We start from the raw sequence: 17,814 nt of genomic DNA, 5'->3' as shown, positions 1-17,814 counted from the left end.
CCCTTGTTCAGGGAGACGGGATGAAATCAGGTGCACACAGAATAAAAGCAGTGTTCATTTCCAATCAGAGAGTGTAACAGGCCTGTTTAAAGCAGGTGTGTGCCTACTGCACGATATCTCAACAAGAACAGAGTTTTAAAGCCATGCAGCCCCCATACCACAGCGCTTTAGATGACCAGCAGCTCCAGTCCACATATATATAAAATATAATACAAGTCTCAAAATGACCGCCCCATTACATTTCCTTAAAGAATTATAGAAAAACAACAATTAAAAGACAAGGCGCGGTTTATTTTACCTCACAAAGTGCTTTTGTTAGCTTAGCTCTCTAAATATACTCATTTCATTGTAGTGAATGGCAGATTCCCCAGCAGAAGTAGGCTACTCCTACCGACACAAAAACAGACCACTAACGTAAAATAATAAAGAAAATACAACAAAAAAAAAATTGTTTCCACATGGAGTGGATGGTTTACGTGACATTTGGGGGGAAATGAGTTTCATTTGTGATGACAGTGATGATTTCAAAATGAACAGAACAACTAGATGAAAGAATAGTGCACATTTTAAGTCTCCAGTTTTTATACACAAAGCGGCAGGCACACCTGAACCTAGTTTTGGTGGTCATCTCCCTCTTTGACCACTAGAGAGAAACCTTGTGCCCACTGCCTGTGAATTCGGCAAAACTCCTCAGAGACAAAACGTTTGGTCCTCCCTGTGCAAGAGGCTATGGCTTTCAGCAGCAGCCAGAGTAAAGTCTTTCTGAAATTGAGAAAAATACTCAAAGAAGCTGTAACTTTAAGAGAAATTAAAGACCAACACCTTTCTTGCATAAACACAAAGGCCGTTATAAGGCTACTGAGTCTTCTTAAGACTTCTTGCTTTCTATCTTCCAGTGGTTCCACTTATTTTTCTTTGGGGAATCTTTCTCTTCTTCTTCTCCCTCTCTCTCTCTCCATCCATCTCACATTCTCTCACTTTCTCTCACTTTCTTCTTCTCCCTCTCGACAATTCCACTCAATTAATCTTCCTCTCGATTGGCCAATGAGAGGCCAAGTCCCACAGCTCTGATTGGTCAGTCCACTGATCAAGGGGGTGGAGATAGGGACACTTGATCTGTATTTGGAGACTGGGCGCCACCTGCAGGAAGAGAGAGGAACTTTTCAGAGATGCAGTCGGAAGCACAGACTGGAGAATTCAGCATCGTAACTGAAATGACCCCACAGAGAGGTTACAAGATCTGCTACTGCATGTAATCCCACTTTCCCCAGAAACTAAACAATATATATATATTGTTTTTGGGGTGGCCTGTAGTGTAGTCAGAATCAGAATCAGAATCAGAAAAACTTTATTGTCTGACATGACAGAAAATCATCTCCAGCGTGGCTCAACAATCAGAGACAAAAAAAACAGACAAACTGACACAAAACAGCATTCCTGCAATCAATCAATCAATAAATAAAACAATGGCCATCTAAAAGAGGGTGGGTGGGGGGGGGTTGTTATTGATTGTTTAAGATTCTGATGGCAGTGGGAATAAATTAGTTTCGGTAAATGTTTTTCCTGATGGAGGGAACTTTGTAACGCCGGCCTGATGGTAATTGCTGGAAAGACTTATGCAGGGGATGTCTGAAATCTGATGTGATGTGGTTAGCTTTCCTTTCTATTGCTTGTGTGTGGTTAAGGTAAATGACTGGGACCTGCAAGGTTGGTGGTTCTAATCCCGGTGTAGCCACAATAAGATCCGCACAGCCGTTGACAGGAAGGTGACAGTAACGCAAAGAACCACACATTACTACAGTGGTAAGTAGAAGAGCATCTCTGAACACACAATGCATCATAACTCTCAGTGGATAGGCTACAGCAGCAGAAGTCTAAAAAATAAGTCTAATAAATACCCAATAAAGTGCTCACTAAGTGTGTGTGTGTATATATATATATATATATATATATATATATACACACTAAGCTCCACTATAGAGGCATCCAAGCTTTGTATACAACATAGCCCAAGAAGAGAATAAAGTCTGGCATACATGGCAAAAAAGCAGGTGCCCTCCTTTAAAAGAAGAAAACGTTTCTCAACAGACCTGGACTGGCGTCGGGCGATTCGCCGTTCTCCCTCGTCTGCTCCGGCTCCGTCGGCGTCTCCGTGGCCCGGGGTGTGTTCCCGCCGCCGTCGTCGGCCACCGCGGGCGTTACACCGTCCCGTCTCTGCTGCGCTTCCGTCGCCGGGGCGACGGGCGGCTCCCGGCCGGCGGCCGCGCTCTGGCCAGGCTTCTTGGCCACGGGGGGCGGGACCTTGGCGGTTTTGGCGGGAGCGGAGACGCGCGCCAGCTCGGCCGCGAGGTTGGCCTTCAGCCCCGCCCGCGCCTTGGGGGACGAGGGCGTCTCGATGACGACCTTTCGGCTGCTCTTGGCGAAGATGAAGCTGGCGGTGCAGGCGGTGGAGGGTGAGGACGGGGAGGGCGAGGAGGGGGAGGGCGAGGAGGGGGAGGGGGAGGGGGAGCGGGGGGAGCGGGGGGATCGGGAGCCCACTCGGGACATGGCGGCTGTCTTCATGCGGATGGCCTCCTGGAGCCTCATGGAGGGGGCGGGGCCAGTGGAGGGAGGTGGGTACTTCACGGCGGGGGGCGGAGCTGTTAGAGGCAGGGTTTCGGGCCTCGGAACGGCGCCCTGTCCGTCAGCCTGGTTCTGGTTCTGGTTCTGGCCCGGTTGCTCCCCAGTGTCCCTGGGCTCGCTGGCTCGCATGCGGACCAGCTGCAGCAGGGCCGATGTCGTCATGGGAACGCAGGGGTCCCGCTTCGGTGTGGGACTGCTCTTTGGCTGTGGCGCTACGCTCGGAGCCTCCTGATTGGCTGGGCCAGAATCTGCTGGACAGGTGGGCGGGGTCTGCTCCTCCACAGGGGGAGGGGGCGGGGCCACAGTGGGCACAGCGAGGACAGAAGTTTGGACTTCCTGTGGAGCAGGTGGCACTTCCTGTGCAGAAGGCAGGACTTCCTGTGGTACAGGTGTGACTTCCTGTGGAGGTGGCAGGACTTCCGGTGGAACAGGTGCAACTTCCTGTGGAGGGGGCAGGACTTCCTGTGGAGGGACCTTGACTTCCTGTGGAGGGGGCAGGACTTCCTCAGGTATGGATGAAGCTTCCTGTGGAGGGGCCTTGACTTCCTGTAGTACAGGTGGAGCTTCCTGTGGGGGTGACAGGACTTCCTGTGCTACAGGTGGGACCTCCTGAGGTGCAGGTGGAGCTTCCTGTGGGGGTGACAGGACTTCCTGTGCTACAGGTGGGACCTCCTGTGGTGCAGGTGGAGCTTCCAGTGGGGCAGGTGGGACTTCCAGTGGGGCAGGTGGGACTTCCAGTGGGGCAGGCGGGACTTCCTGTGGTGCAGGTGGGACCTCCTGTGGTGCAGGTGGGACTTCCAGTGGGGCAGGTGGGACTTCCAGTGGGGCAGGTGGGACTTCCAGTGGGGCAGGTGGGACTTCCTGTGGTGCAGGTGGGACTTCCTGTGGTGCAGGTGGGACTTCCTGTGGTGCAGGTGGGACTTCCTGTGGTGCAGGTGGGACTTCCAGTGGTGCAGGTGGGACTTCCAGTGGTGCAGGTGGGACTTCCTGTGGTGCAGGTGGGACTTCCTGTGGTGCCGGTGGGACGTCCTGTGGTGCAGGTGGGACTTCCTGTGGTGCCGGTAGGACTTCTGGTGGAGCGGGCGGGGCTTCTTTTGGAGGGGGCGGGATTTCCTGTAGCACAAATGGGGCTTCTGTTGGAGGGGGTGGGGCTTCTTGTAGTACAGGTGGGACTTCCTGTGAAGGGGGCAGGACTTTGAGTAGTACAGGTGGAGCTTCTTTTGGAGGGGACGGGGCTTCTGGTGTAGGGGCAGGGACTTCCTGTGGTACAATTGTTGCTTCTGGTGGAGGGGGTGGGGCTTCTTTCGGAGGGGGAGGTATTTCCAGTTGCAGAAATTGGGCTTCCGTTGGAGGGGGCGTGGCTTCTTGTGTAGGGGGTGGGGCATGCTGTAATGCAGGCGGAGCTTCTGGAGGAGGGGGTGGGGGTTTCTTTGGAGGGGGAGGGATTCCCTGTAGTAAATATAGAGTTTCCTGTGCAAGGGGTGGGACTTCTTTGACTAATGGTGGAAGTTCTTGGGAGTTATTTGTTCTACTGGACTGAGGCGCTGGTGAACCAGGCTTTGTGGTGTCACTGGGCACAGTCGTCATGGGAGCAGTCACTATGGCAGCAGGTGCTGGGACATCCTGGGTCTGCTGGTGCGCGTGGACAGCCGGAGGCACGGTTTCCATGGTAACCGGGGTGGGGGTCGCCATTATCAGCAGCGTCGTTGCCACGGGGGGCGCGGGGCAAACACCGGGCGGGACGGGGGGGCTCCCCGCTCCATCCTGCAGAGGGGGGGGCGGGAGGAGGTCGGTCTCGTCCTGTCCGTCAAACACCGACCCAGGCAGCAGCTCCACAGGGGGCGGTGGGGGGAGGGGCCAGGCAGAATCCGATTCGGAGGGGTGCTGAGGCCCCGAGGCCGAGGAGGGGGGCGGCGGGCCGGCGTGTCTCAGCACCTCCGTTTTGATGAAGCCGCTCTTCTTCATCACCGGCGGCGGCTCCTTCTTCTGCGCCCCTCCGGCAACTGGGGGGTGCCGCTGTCTGTCCAGCCGGACCTTCTGCAGGGCCACAAACAGGTTCCTCTGGACGGCCGAGGGCCCAATCAGCAGGTCGAAACTCCGCTGGTCGTGGATCCAGGTCTCGGGGGGCGGGGGCGTCGGCGCCTTCACTCTGGGGTGCGGCGGAACCTCCGGGGGGGCCCCGAAGGCCAGGATGGCGGACGTGATGACGAGGGGGGCGGAGGTCTTGGGCCGGGTGAGCGGGGCTCTCTGCTGGACGGCCTGCGGGTATATGGAGTAGGGGGACACAGCGGGCGTGGGGTTCTGGCTGCCGTAGCCGCTGGAGGGCGACAGGGTCATGTCGATCCCGTTACTCTGGACAGGGGCGGGCAGGCCGGCCACTGCAGAAGAGGAGGAGGAGGAGGAGGAAGAGGAGATCTGGGACTGATCGGCGGAGTAGGCGGGGCTGGAGGACTGGGCGGGCCCGTCCAGTTGAGCGTCTCGAGAGCGGCGCCTGAGCTTGCTCGGGTGCAGGGAGTTGGTTCGGCGAGGCGGGGCGGGCGGGTTCTTCTTGGCCTTCTTCACCGAGAGGCTCCGGCCGAACGGGCCCTGGTCGTCCCAGCCCTGCTGGCTGACGGACGTGATGTTGCTGCTGCAGCTGATGGAGCTGTGCAGGCTGAGCTGGTCTGGGCTCATGAGGCTGGTGGGACTGGTGGGGCTGGGCATGCCCCCACCCCGCCCCGCCTCCTGAGTGGCCTTCCGGCCTCGCCCCCGCCCGCCCCCGGATGATATAGTGGAGGAGTCGGACACCACGGTGTGGGAGGAGTCGGAATCGGAGGAGGCACGGGAGAGGGCGGGGCTCGGTGCCGTCAGGCTGCTCCGACTGAGCGTGCGGACGCTGCCCCGGCTCCTCCCCTTCCTGCTGATCTCGATCACGTCCACGTCGGCGGGCAGCACGGCGTTGGGGATGATCTTGGACAGGTAGGTGGCCTGGGGCGAGACGTACATGACGGGGCTGGGCGGGAAGGCCTCGGACGGGCTGCCCGCCGCGGCCGGGAGCGGGGCGGGGGCCTTGGGGATCATGCCCGGCACCAGCACCGACCTGGGCCGGCGGCGGGGGGACAGCCGGGGGCCGGCGGACCGGGCCACGGCCAGGTCGCCCCGGTACTGGGCCTGCAGGCGCTGGCGCTGGAGCTGCTGCTCTTCTGCCGCCTCCAGGACCTCCAGCAGCTCCAGGTGCTCCCGCACGCTCTCCGGAGTGCCCCCAGCGTCCACCTCCTCCTCCTCCACCAGCATCACCACGCCCTCGCCGTTGGGCAGGGGCCCCTCCGTGGGCGACACCTGCGTCTGCCACGGCCCTCTGTCCAGCCCTAAGGTCGGGAGAACAAAGATTTTTAGTCATTTGGCAGACTCTTTTACTCCAAAGCGACTTACAAGTGCAGAGGTTCTTCCACAGGTTAAATCATGAAGTCCATAACTAGTAAAATATGCACGGAGGGCTATTCTAAACAAAAAGATAGTTGTAATTGCACATTTTTTATTATTTTTTATAAAGGGTTAGGGTTTCACAAGAGGGATATCGGAAGGGGGGGGGGGGGGGGGGAAATCAGGAGGGAGGATTCAGGTATAGTTTGAAAAGGTGTGTTTTTAGTATGCAACGAAATATGGGGAGGGATTATGCTGTCCTGACAGTGGTAGGCAAGTCATTCCACCACTGAGGAAGCAGACCGGAAAACAGGCGTGAACGTGCAGCTTGACCTGCAAGTACTTGTAGTGAGGGAACCAGAAGGCGACCAGAGCTGGCAGACTGGAGTGGTCTTGCTGGGGAGTAGGGAGTGATTAAGGATTGTATGTAAGGTGGGGCAGTCCCCTTAGCAGCCTGAAATGCCAACACTAGCGCCTTGAAGCGGATGTGTGCGGCAATAAGAAGCCAGTGGAGGCAGAGGAAGAATCAGCAGGTTCTGGCAGTGGAGGATACATGTGAAGCAAGGGTGAGGTGGTTATCAAGAGTCACACCAAGATTCTTGTGAATCAGTGAGTAGTCGATTGTTGGATAGGACTTAGCAGAAGCTCAGTCTCGCCAAGGTTAAGCTTCAGGTGGTGGGAAGTCATCTGTGTGGTGACCTGGGTATTGGGGGGGAAGGAAAGAAAGAGTTGAGTGTTGTCGGCATGAGAATGACAAGAAAAGCCATGGGAAGAGATAACAGAACCAAGAGTCATGGTATATAGACAGAAGAGGAGAGGACCAAGAACTGAGCCCTGCGGGACTCCAGTTTGTAGGGGGTGAGGGTCAAAGACTGAGCCCCTCCAAGTCATCTGGTTGGAATGACCAGAGAGGTAGGAGGAAAACCATGCCAGAGCAGATCCTGTGACACCCATCCTAGTCAGCGATGAGAGCAGAATCTCATGGTTGACTGTATCGAAGGCGGCCGACAGGTCAGGAAAGATGATGACAGAGAGGGATTTGGGGTGTTTTGGGGTTTGGGGTGAAATTTTAGGTATAGGTTTGGGGTGCAGTTTGGGGTCAAGTTTCAGGCTGCAGTTTGGGTAAATGTTTTGGGGTGCAGCATTGAGTAAAGTTTTGGGGTACGTACCCAGCTCCCTCTTGACGTGCTGGGGGATCCCCGCCACCGTGGCCCTCTTGCTGCGCCTCCTGGTCCTCTCTGGCCTCTTACTGCCGCTGATCGGTTTGAAGGTTGAGCCTGAGGGGAGGAGATGGGCTGTGAGAGAGGGCTACCCCCCTCCCCCACCCAGGGGGCCCACTACCCCCCTCCCCCACCCAGGGGGCCCACCACCCCCCTCCCCCACCCAGGGGGCCCACTACCCCCCTCTCCTGCTCAGGGGGCCCACTATCCCCCTCTCCTGCCCAGGGGGCCCACTACCCCCCTCTCCTGCACAGGGGGCCCACTACCCCCCTCCCCCACCCAGGGGGCCCACTACCCCCATCTCCTGCCCAGGGGGCCCACTACCCCCCTCTCCTGCCCAGGGGGCCCACTACCCCCCTCCCCCGCCCAGGGGGCCCACTACCCCCATCTCCTGCCCAGGGGGCCCACTACCCCGCTCCCCCGCCCAAGGGACCCTCTATCACCTCCCACCCTTGTGGGCGGAGCATGCAGACTATGTGGGCGGGGCTTGTGGGCGGAGGCTGTCAGGGAAACGTGGGCGGAGCCTGTGCGAGGGCCTGTCACCTTGTCGGGTCAGCCCGGACCGCGAGGATCGTGTGGACACAGTGGAAGCATCGGAAACCGCGGAGACGCCCGAAACCATGGAAACGGCCGACACCCCGGAAACGGTTGACATGGCGTCGGTGGCGGTGTCTCCGGACCCCAGTGTCCTCATGCTGTCCGCCAGGCTGCCATCATCCCCCGTCTGCAGGGTCACTGTGGACTGCAGGAGCCAGAGACACGCTTACCATCACTCAGCCCTGTGTGTGTGTGTGTGTGTGTGTGTGAGAGAGTGTGTGAGTGTGAGAGTGTGTGAGAGTGTGCGAGAGTGTGCGAGAGTGTGCGAGAGTGTGTGTGTGTGTGTGTGTGTGTGAGGGAGTGTGTGCGTGTGTGCGTGTGAAAGTTTGTGCGTGTGAAAGTGTGAGAGAGTGTATGAGTGTGTATGTGTGTCTGTTTCCAGTGTAAAAATATTGATTTTAACACTCACAACCACACTCTCGTCATCCTGGTAGTCCATTCCATTCTCTGCAGGAAAGAAAAGACATGACTGGTCAAAAACATCAAAAACACATGACTGGTCAAAAACACATCTCTTTCTTTCTTTTTTTTGTTCTCCCATCGGGGAGGTGCAGGGTTAAGCCTGTTTCGGTCAGGGAGGTGCAGGGTTAAAGGTTAAGGGTTGTGGTGGTTGCAGAACTGGGCAACTCTGAGCTTGTGTTACTGAATGATGTTACGCAGATGTATCTGCACCTGCTGAAGCAATTCGGATCCAAGCAGCTCTGTCATTATGGTACAGAGAGCTGCAATATTGGGGTGAAAGGGGAGAGGTCAGAGGTCATACCCTCCCGCTGCAGTATTAGGGGTGAAAGGGGAGAGGTCAGAGGTCATACCCTCCTGCGGCAGTATTAGGGGTGAAAGGGGAGAGGTCAGGGGTCATACCCTCCTGTGGCAGTATTAGGGGTGAAAGGGGAGAGGTCAGGGGTTGTACCCTCCTGCTGCAGTATTAGGGGTGAAAGGGGAGAAATCAGAGGTCGTACCCTCCTGCTGCTGGATTTTCAGCCCCTCTTGGGCCTCGGTGTGCAGGTCCTGCAGGAACTGAGGCCGGTTGCCGTCGATGAAAACATTCTCTGGGTACAGTGGAGAGAGACAGGGCCTGCTCTCCTCCTCCTGCTTAAGAAGACCTGAGAGAGAGAGAGAGAGAGAGAGAGAGAGAGAGAGAGAGGGGGAGGGGGGAAAGAGAGGGAGAGTGAGATGGAGGGGGAGGGGGGAGAGAGAGTGAGAGAGTGAGGGAGAATGAGGGAGAGAGGGAGAGAGGGAGAGGGGGAGAGGGGAAAGAGAGGGAGAGTGAGATGGAGGGGGAGGGGGGAGAGAGAGTGAGGGAGAGAGAGAGAGTGAGGGAGAGTGAGGGAGAGTGAGGGAGAATGAGGGAGAGAGGGCGAGAGGGTGAGAGGGAGAGGGAGAGAGGGTGAGAGGGCGAGAGGGAGAGGGTGAGAGAGAGGGAGAAAGGGATAGAGAGAAGGAAAGAAGAGAGAGATAGAGATTGATGGGGGGGTGAGAGAGGGGGAGAGTGAGTATGTGTATGAATTTACATAGTTATCAAGGAGCTGGACTCAAACTCTGGGAAGAAACCGGATGGTTACCTTGTGAAACACCGAAGGGGCTTAAATGTGCCATAGGTTTCCATAGCGATGGGACAGTGAGGTGTCATGAGCCTCCCCAAAAAACAGGCAGAACTACTCCAAACTGTCAATCATTTACCATTTCCAGATTGCGCTCTACAAATCCATATTTTAGTCACTGAAAAAAAACAGTCACTTTTTGGCGTTTGGCTAAGCCATGCCCATTTCCAGGCTTCTTTACCTTGTTGATTGATTCTGGTGACTCTCTTACGAGCACAGAAAAGTACTTGAATCCAAAACAATTATGTTGTGAGAGTATGTCTGTGTGCATTTGTGCATGCGCATGTGTGTGTGCATGTGTGCATATGTGTGTATTCAGTGTAGGTGAGAATGGTGTGTGTGTGTGTGTGTGTGTGTGGTGTGTGTGCGTGTGTGTGTGTGTGTCTTGTGTTTGTGTGTTTGAGAGAGAGAAATCACCTGACCAACTAAATCCACACAACCGCTGGCTGGGCATGAAACATTACCACGTGGTGCCCAATCCACCCAAAACATACTTTAATCTGCTATCATAAAAAAGATAAATAAAATCAAAAGAAACCTCACAGGTAAAACTGAAATAAAGGGGGTTTGGGTGGCTCTGGTGTTGCTTAGCAACCTGTGCAGCGGGAAAGCGTTTCTCCAGAGGAGAGGGGTGGGGCTTGCTGCAGGTGACAGCGGTGACCTGGCCTGGCGGGGGGTGTGGTCAACAGGACCCTCGTGTAGCGGGCCAGGCGGCCATTTTAGGAGCCGGGCTCGCAGCGGCAGAGATTGCGAAATCCCAGGCGGGGCCCTGCTGCTGAACCCTTGAGGCGAGGAACGGGGAGAAACCGGTCCTGCTTCAATACGCAGCGCTTCATCGGAGCGACAGCTAACGCCCAAGCGCTGCGTTCAGAGCCCCCGCCTCTGACCCGAACAGCGGGGGGCCGAACCTCGGCGGAACCGGCTCGCTCCCTGCCGGCGACCCAAACGCCGCGGTTCAGAGTAAAACCGGCACCGCTCACCACAACAGAACCGTACCGCAAACCGTGAAGTGACTCGCCCCCGTGACACCCACTGTACGGCCACTGTGCCCGTTCTCCGACCGCAATTCCGCACGACGTGAACGCCGAGCAGAGGAATTCCCCGCACACGGCACACCACACATCCCACTGCACGAACGCCGCAGATAAACAACTCCCTGCCATCCTGCGTACAGCCTCTCCTGTCCTTTCAGGAGCCCGGCGCAGAACAACCTCCTTTTTATTTTATTTTATTTTTTTTGTACAAAAGGAAAGCTGGCAATTCTGACCTGGTCTTTTTCTGGCTCTCTGGAACATGTCTGCCCCTCGGAAGGCGGCGGGGAAAGCGCCATCAGACTCTCCGCCGTGGACGCGCTTGAGTAGGCGAAGCCCAGAGCTACCGCACCTCTCCGCTGAACCGCCGTCCAGGTGCCTGCGCTGCACCTCTACAGCGCCCGTGACATCACAGACCAGGTATGCAGGGCAGGTAGAGACCTGAGAGGTGAGGAGTCCCGCCTCTCTTCCTCTCTCCTGTTTATGCCTTCTAACAGGGCCACGGTGCAGCCTGTAGCCTAGTGGCGAAGGTGCTTGTAGCCCAGTGGCTAAGGTGCTTGTAGTCCAGTGGCTAAGGTGCTTGTAGACCAGTGGCTAAGGTGCCTGTAGCCTAGTGGCTAAGGTGCTTGTAGACCAGTGGCTAAGGTGCCTGTAGCCTAGTGGCTAAGGTGCTTGTAGACCAGTGGCTAAGGTGCTTGTAGCCAAGTGGCTAAGGTGCCTGTAGCCAAGTGGCTAAGGTGCTTGTAGCCCAGTGGCTAAGGTGTTTGTAGCCTAGTGGCTAAGGTGCCTGTGGATCAAGCCTGAGTGTAGTCACAATAAGATCAGTGCAGCTGTCGAGCCCTTGAGCAAGGCCTGTAACTCCATATTGATCCAGGGGGATTAGCCCCTGCTAAGTTTAATCAACTGTAAGTCTATAGAGACTCTAATCAACAGTGTCTATAGAGATACTCAACCCGGTCGTGGAGGGCCACAGTGTCTATAGAGATACTCAACCCGATCCTGGAGGGCCACAGTGTCTACAGAGATACTCAACCCGGTCCTGGAGGGCCACAGTGTCTACAGAGATACTCAACCCGGTCATGGAGGGCCACAGTGTCTATAGGGATACTCAACCCGGTCGTGGAGGGCCACAGAGTCTACAGAGATACTCAACCCGGTCATGGAGGGCCACAGTGTCTATAGAGATACTCAACCCGAGCCTGAGGATAATCGTATGGTAGAGCTTCTCAAGCTGGGTCCTGGGGCGTCCCCTGCGTACGCTTGCTTTCGTTCCACAAACAATCAAAATCCTAGAACTTTAACAAGCTGTTCATTTTTCTTTATTAGACACTTCTTCATGTTTTGAGGGATTATTTACCATCTTATACTACATCATAGCTATGCAGGCAATGCAGAATAGAAGCGACATATTTACAATGTGCTTATTATGCTTATATTCCAAGCAATCCCATAAAGAATAAATGTAATCCGTCAAATTAAAGACACAGGTGAATAATGAGCCATATCTACAGATCGCCAGTAGCATAAACCGGCATGCACAGGGGGTGCCGACGACCGCCATTAAGAACCACCGACACAGAGCCGTCATTTTACACAGCTGCCACAAGAGGGCGCCAGAACATTCCAACCTCTGCCTATCGACGGACATTTTGCGGGATGGTTCCAAACATAAAAAACACACACACACACACACACACACACACACACACACACACACACACAGAAAGAAAGCTGGAAGCATTAAGAGCAGCATTACAGGCAAATTGCGCACCACCTCCCCCCCCCTTCCCCCCAAACAAAAGGAGGAGAGAGGAAAAATAAAAATTAAAGAAGAGAAACAAGGAGGGAGGGACAGGACCACCCTGAAGCCATAATGAGTCATTCTTCCTCTTTCCCAAACGGAGATCCCTTTCTTTCACTCATTTAATGCAGCACCAGGAGCTGTACATAGCAATAAACACAGTAGAACACAAAGTGAAGGAGAAGTGTAATTGTGTGTGCGTGTGTGTGCGTGTGCGTGTGCGCGTATGGGAGTACATGAGTGTCCGTGTATGTGTGCTCGAGGGGGCAATGAAGATATTTGGATGTTTACACGCGTCGCAGTTTCTTGCAGCCTTGACTAGTGACTCAGGAAAAACACGAATCCAAAACAACAAAAGGGTGCGTCTCCGCCCCAGAACACCAATAGCACCGCCAGACAGGGTGTGTCCCCATCAGCGTGCTTGCCTAACTATTTAGTACACAAGTTGCATACATGAGGCCCAGGGATCTCTACTAGTTTGAAGTGCTGAAAGGCGGCGGGGACCAGCCGACCGTGTGGGGTGGACTGGGGTCTGCGATTGCTGATGTGGCGGAAAGCGGTCAGCCTCAGTCCCTGACCTTTGACCCTCCACCCCCCCGGCCAATATAAACAGACACAGGCACACGGGCAGGTTAGCAACACGCTCAGCGACCATAACACATGGGCGGCCTGTAGCGTAGCGGTTAAGGTAAAGGACTGGGACATGCAAGGTCGGCGGTTCGAATCCTGGTGCAGCCGTAATAAGATCCGCACAGCCGTTGGGCCCTTGAGCAAGGCCCTTAACCCTGCGTTGCTCCAGGGGAGGGCTGTCTCCTGCTTAGTCTAATCAACTGCACGTCGCTCTGGATAAGAGCGTCTGCCAAATGCCAATAATGTAATGTAATGTAATATCTCCCGATGCCAAACCCACAACCCTCCCAGCTGCAGACCAACATGGCCGCTGAAGCAGGCAGCAGGTATCCCCCAGATGAAGCTCAAACTGAGATCACAAAGACTGATAACGCACCTTTTCAGACTGCACCTTAATCCTCCCCCCTGATTTACCCAACACCCCTCTTCTATACCCTTAAATATATGTTTATGTTTATGACTGATTTGATGCTTTTCTCTCGCTGAGGAACTTACGCGCTTGTAAATCGTTTTTGTATTAAAAGCGTCCGGTCAATGACTAAAACGTAAAATGTCATTACATTACATTAATTAAATTTGGCAGACGCTCTTATCCAGAGCGACGTACAGTTGATTAGACTAAGCAGGAGACAATCCTCCCCTGGAGCAATGCAGGGTTAAGGGCCTTGCTCAAGGGCCAAACGGCTGTGCGGATATTATTGTGGCTACATTGGATTCGAACCACCGACCTTGCCTGTCCCAGTCATTTACCTTAACCACTACGCTACAGGCCGCCCCATTGTCAAATCTGAGGCAGACCCAGCCGGGCCAAAATGCAGAACCGCCCCAGGAGTGAGGCGCAGTCCATTAAAGCTCACACCATCCGGCTCCCGACACCACACCGGAACGGTCAGAACTCTCCTTCTGTTCCTGTGACCTTATGGCTGGGATGATCCCAAACTCTCCTTCTGTTCCTGTGACCTTACGGCTGGGATGATCCCAAACTCTCCTTCTGTTCCTGTGACCTTACGGCTGGGATGATCCCAAACTCTCCTTCTGTTCCTGTGACCTTACGGCTGGGACGGGCCCAAAGGCCCATCTGTTCCTGGCTGGGATGAGCCTACAATCTCCTTCTCTTCCTGTGACCTTACGGGCCAAAACCAAACACAATAACAGCAGCTACGCTCTCCGGCGGGCCTGGGGATATCTGCAAGTCCACAGGACACTAAAAAAAACCAGTTTTCACAGCACAGGAAGAGAGAATGAGAGGACGCTAAAAACAGCCATTTTGCTCAGTAAGTAAATTTGCAGAGCTAAAATGTTGCCGTGCTGCGTGAAGGCGTGACTGAGCTTGCAAACTCCCGCAGGCTCCTGGGAGACTGACGAGCGCTCCCACACTCCCAGCGCAGATGAGCGTCGCTAGCGTAGGCCCGAGCTGGTTTGTTATGCTGTGGGTTTAGGCACGCACACACATTATGCCTTCGTAAAAAAACACACCCCCGCCTACCTGAACATACACACAAACACACACACCTACCTACAGACACACACAAACACACACACCTACCTACAGACACACACAAACACACACACACCTACCTACAGACACACACAAACACACACACCTACCTACAGACACACACAAACACACACACCTACCTACAGACACACACAAACACACTTATCAGAAGAGGAAGCAGAGTAACAAAAACACCACCACCAAAAAACTCTGGGTTGTACAACAGTGCCTCTCAGACATTTGAAGGTGACTGGACATTCAGCCATTTGCAAAGGAGAGCTGTTAGCTGAGAGGATCTCCCCAGTCTTTAACAGAATAACATCATCAAGACCATCTATTCTCAAAGATCATCCACACCTATCATCAGCACAGTATCGTTCACGTTTACGTTTTTGCCATTTGGCAGACGCCTTTAATCCAAAGCAACTTTACATTACATTACATTATTGGCATTTGGCAGACGCTCTTATCCAGAGCAACATACAGTTGATTAGACTAAGCAGGAGACAATCTTCCCCTGGAGCAATGCAGGGTTAAGGGCCAGAGCTTCTCTCTGTTCCGCCATCTTGTCCGTGGACAGAACCGGAATGGGACATGAACAGGGAAACACTGGAGACCCCTGCTGGCAGCCAGCTGACATGGCAGCGGTTCATGAACTTTATAAAGAGGGGTTAAACGCACTCATACACACACACACAGACACATCACGCAGATGTGCCGTGTGAATGCGCACGAACAATCTCAAAACCAACACATACTTTGCTGAAATGGCAGCGGTTTGCACACCCTTGCATGCGTGCATGCGCACGCACACACACCCACACACGTGCGTACTCAGGTGCACTGACCTACTCAAACATACAAACACACCACACAGATGTGCTATAACATAAGCACACACTGGCACAGACTGACACATCCAAATACACAGACACACAAATTCACTGACTCACACACACATACACACACGCAGTGAGACACCACTGTCAGCTGACAGCACTATCTATTCGTGGGAAAAGTAGAGTGCGCTTAAATTCCACACACAGGGCCGATGTGGACCCTGCATACACACACTTATCTCTGCAAACAGTTCCTGCAGCTCCGCTGTCAGAACTCTGGGTCAGAGTTCAAGAAGTCAAAGGTCAAGGGTTAAAACGCCACGACAATGAAACGCTACGCGCTTGGGTAACCCTCCATGCCAGACGTGTCTGAGCAGAGAAACGGCCGGTTAAAAGGAGTCTAGGGCAGATATAGCTCTTAAGATACGGATGAAAACAAATCCGCTGGAATAGGAGTGTGGTGTGGAAGCGATCCAAACGCGCAGGATCGGGGTGCAGACGGAGATGAAAGATGTTTCCCTCACGCTCTCTTGCCGACCACCCATGACACGGTTCTCTCGGCATGTCGGGAGGGAGAGTCGCTGACAGCAAGCTGTCCTCGCCGCCTCAGTAATCGGCAGGCGCGTTGGACTGCAATGACGCAATCTCTCCGCCAGGTGGCGCATGGGACGCACCAGGCGAACGACTCTAACGACAGGCAATTCGAGAACGTTACCGTAGTGAGGACAGAATGCCGGTTCGCTGAGCAACGGTGCTGACGGCAGTCCAACAAACCTACCCTCCGACATTAGCAACCCTTCAACCGCTGCGCAGCCTCTACAACACGGCAAGACGTGTCTTCTCTGTCTGATTTTAGGCACAACCCCAAAAAGCCACCCGCCGAGCTTGCCAAGAGGGAACTTTGCTAATGACCGTTACCATAAGAGACGGCGCTACTGGCTTTTGGCCAAGGACAACGCAGCGAGTTCAGACAGAGATAAGGCTTTCTGCTCCAAAATCGATTTCTAAATTAACCTGGCGACTCAAAAGGCGACGGCAGTGGACTGTTAGCGTTTCCACATACTTCCGTGACTTAACCAGCTTAAACCAGAATTAAATGACTTTGGTCCAAGAGGACCAAACGGTGGTGCACTTTTTAAAATTAATTAATTTAATTAATTCAAATAAAAAAATTATTTATTTAATTATTATTATTCTTTTTTAGAGTATTTCATAGTTTCCAGTACACCAGACAAGCTCAGTAAAGCGCATGAAAGTGTTCGAATCAAAAAACAATTAGGCATTTGACCCGGGTCTGATATTGGTAGCAGTGGCTACCAGTGGGGCTGGTTGTAACTATAGTTACTGTAATAAGACACCACATGGAAAGTAGATGGACTGATGCTCATGCAAGAACTTTCTGCAGTAGTGAAACACTACCTCACATAGTCAGCCTTCCCAAACAGCAGCCGGATTTGCCCTTTCTCTGCTGTCACGTTAAGATGAAGATATACTTAATTGAACCCCATGGGGTCATGTGTCCTGTGGGCAGCCATCATGCAGTTCCCAGGGAACAAGGGCCTTGCTCAAGGGCCCCACAGCTGTGCAGATCTAATCGTGCCTACACCGGGGCTAGAACCGTTAACCTTCCGGGTCCCGGTCGCGTACCTTTGCCACTATGCTACAGGCTGCCCCCAAAGATTGGAAGAAATGGGGGTAAACTAGCCGCAGAGAAGGCAGGGCAGGTGTTTCACATGACACTTTGATATCTACATAAGGAAATACCCTACCGCGCCATAATTTCAGCACAGACTGTAGAACGAATGAGGATGACAGACCATTGTCAGACAGCGCGTCTGGGTTCAGCCTAAAGCCGAGTGGCTAGGTTGCCCGACTGGCACCCCGGGAGGTTGACGGTTCAAACCCCAGTGAAGCCACAACAAGATCAGTGCAGCTGTAGGGTCCTTAACCCCACATTACTCCAGTGGGGGATTCACCACTTCTCAGCTTAATCAACTGCAAGTGGCTTTGGATAAATGTATCGGCTAAATAACTAATGTAACGTAACGCAACGTCAGCCATACAGTATTTGCCACCGTGCTGGTCGCCTCTACATACTCTCATTGGTTTTTATGCGCAGTATATCTGTAACTATGTATTGTATTGTGTTGTGTTGTACTGCATTGTATTATGTTGAATTGTACCAGCTTGCTGAAGCATTGTATTGATAGCATTAGGCCACTAATCCGTAACAACCTGTCCAGGGACTACAGATGAAAATTAGCTCGTTAGCTAACTCATTGCACATTTACATTTATGTGGAAACTGAACACGTTAATTAATGTGCACTGTCCCTGGTAAATAAATAAATAAGTAAATAAATAAATAAATGAAACTCCAGCCCTCCATGACGCAGGAGCTAAGAACCCATGAGCGTAGATGAGTTTACGGTAACCACAGCAACCTGCACAAACCTGCTATTAGGTGATTTCGACAACAAGGTAAATTAACATTTATAGCAAACAAACAACAACAAAAACCTCTCACTCTCAGGGATAATAACAGATACGACGACATTAAATTGATAGTTCACA

General features: G+C 53.6%; 1 protein-coding gene across 3 annotated transcripts in view; it reads right to left on the bottom strand.

Annotated features, from left to right (window-relative positions):
• Nucleotides 1-105: 105 nt before the first annotated feature.
• The window catches only part of si:dkey-157l19.2 (uncharacterized protein KIAA1522), a 48,851-nt gene continuing 31,142 nt past the window's right edge, over nt 106-17,814 (bottom strand). Inside the window, exons 3-9 of one of the 3 annotated variants that reach the window (XM_061218863.1) lie at nt 8,801-8,944; nt 8,251-8,288; nt 7,788-7,986; nt 7,194-7,301; nt 3,411-5,969; nt 2,091-3,347; nt 106-1,140 (exon numbers count right to left, since the gene is read on the bottom strand). In XM_061218863.1, the coding sequence (XP_061074847.1) occupies nt 1,088-1,140; nt 2,091-3,347; nt 3,411-5,969; nt 7,194-7,301; nt 7,788-7,986; nt 8,251-8,288; nt 8,801-8,944 (4,358 nt within the window). In that variant the 3' untranslated portion in view covers nt 106-1,087. Of the gene's footprint in view, nt 1,141-2,090; nt 5,970-7,193; nt 7,302-7,787; nt 7,987-8,250; nt 8,289-8,800; nt 8,945-10,709; nt 11,068-17,814 lie in introns of those variants that run through there. The other 2 variants (XM_061218873.1, XM_061218854.1) reach the window with 2 other exon arrangements.

Source organism: Conger conger, chromosome 1, assembly GCF_963514075.1.
Source record: "Conger conger chromosome 1, fConCon1.1, whole genome shotgun sequence".
Lineage (NCBI taxonomy): Eukaryota > Metazoa > Chordata > Actinopteri > Anguilliformes > Congridae > Conger > Conger conger.
Note: the sequence above shows the minus strand (reverse complement) of the source record. Positions and strands in the feature narration are given on the sequence as shown.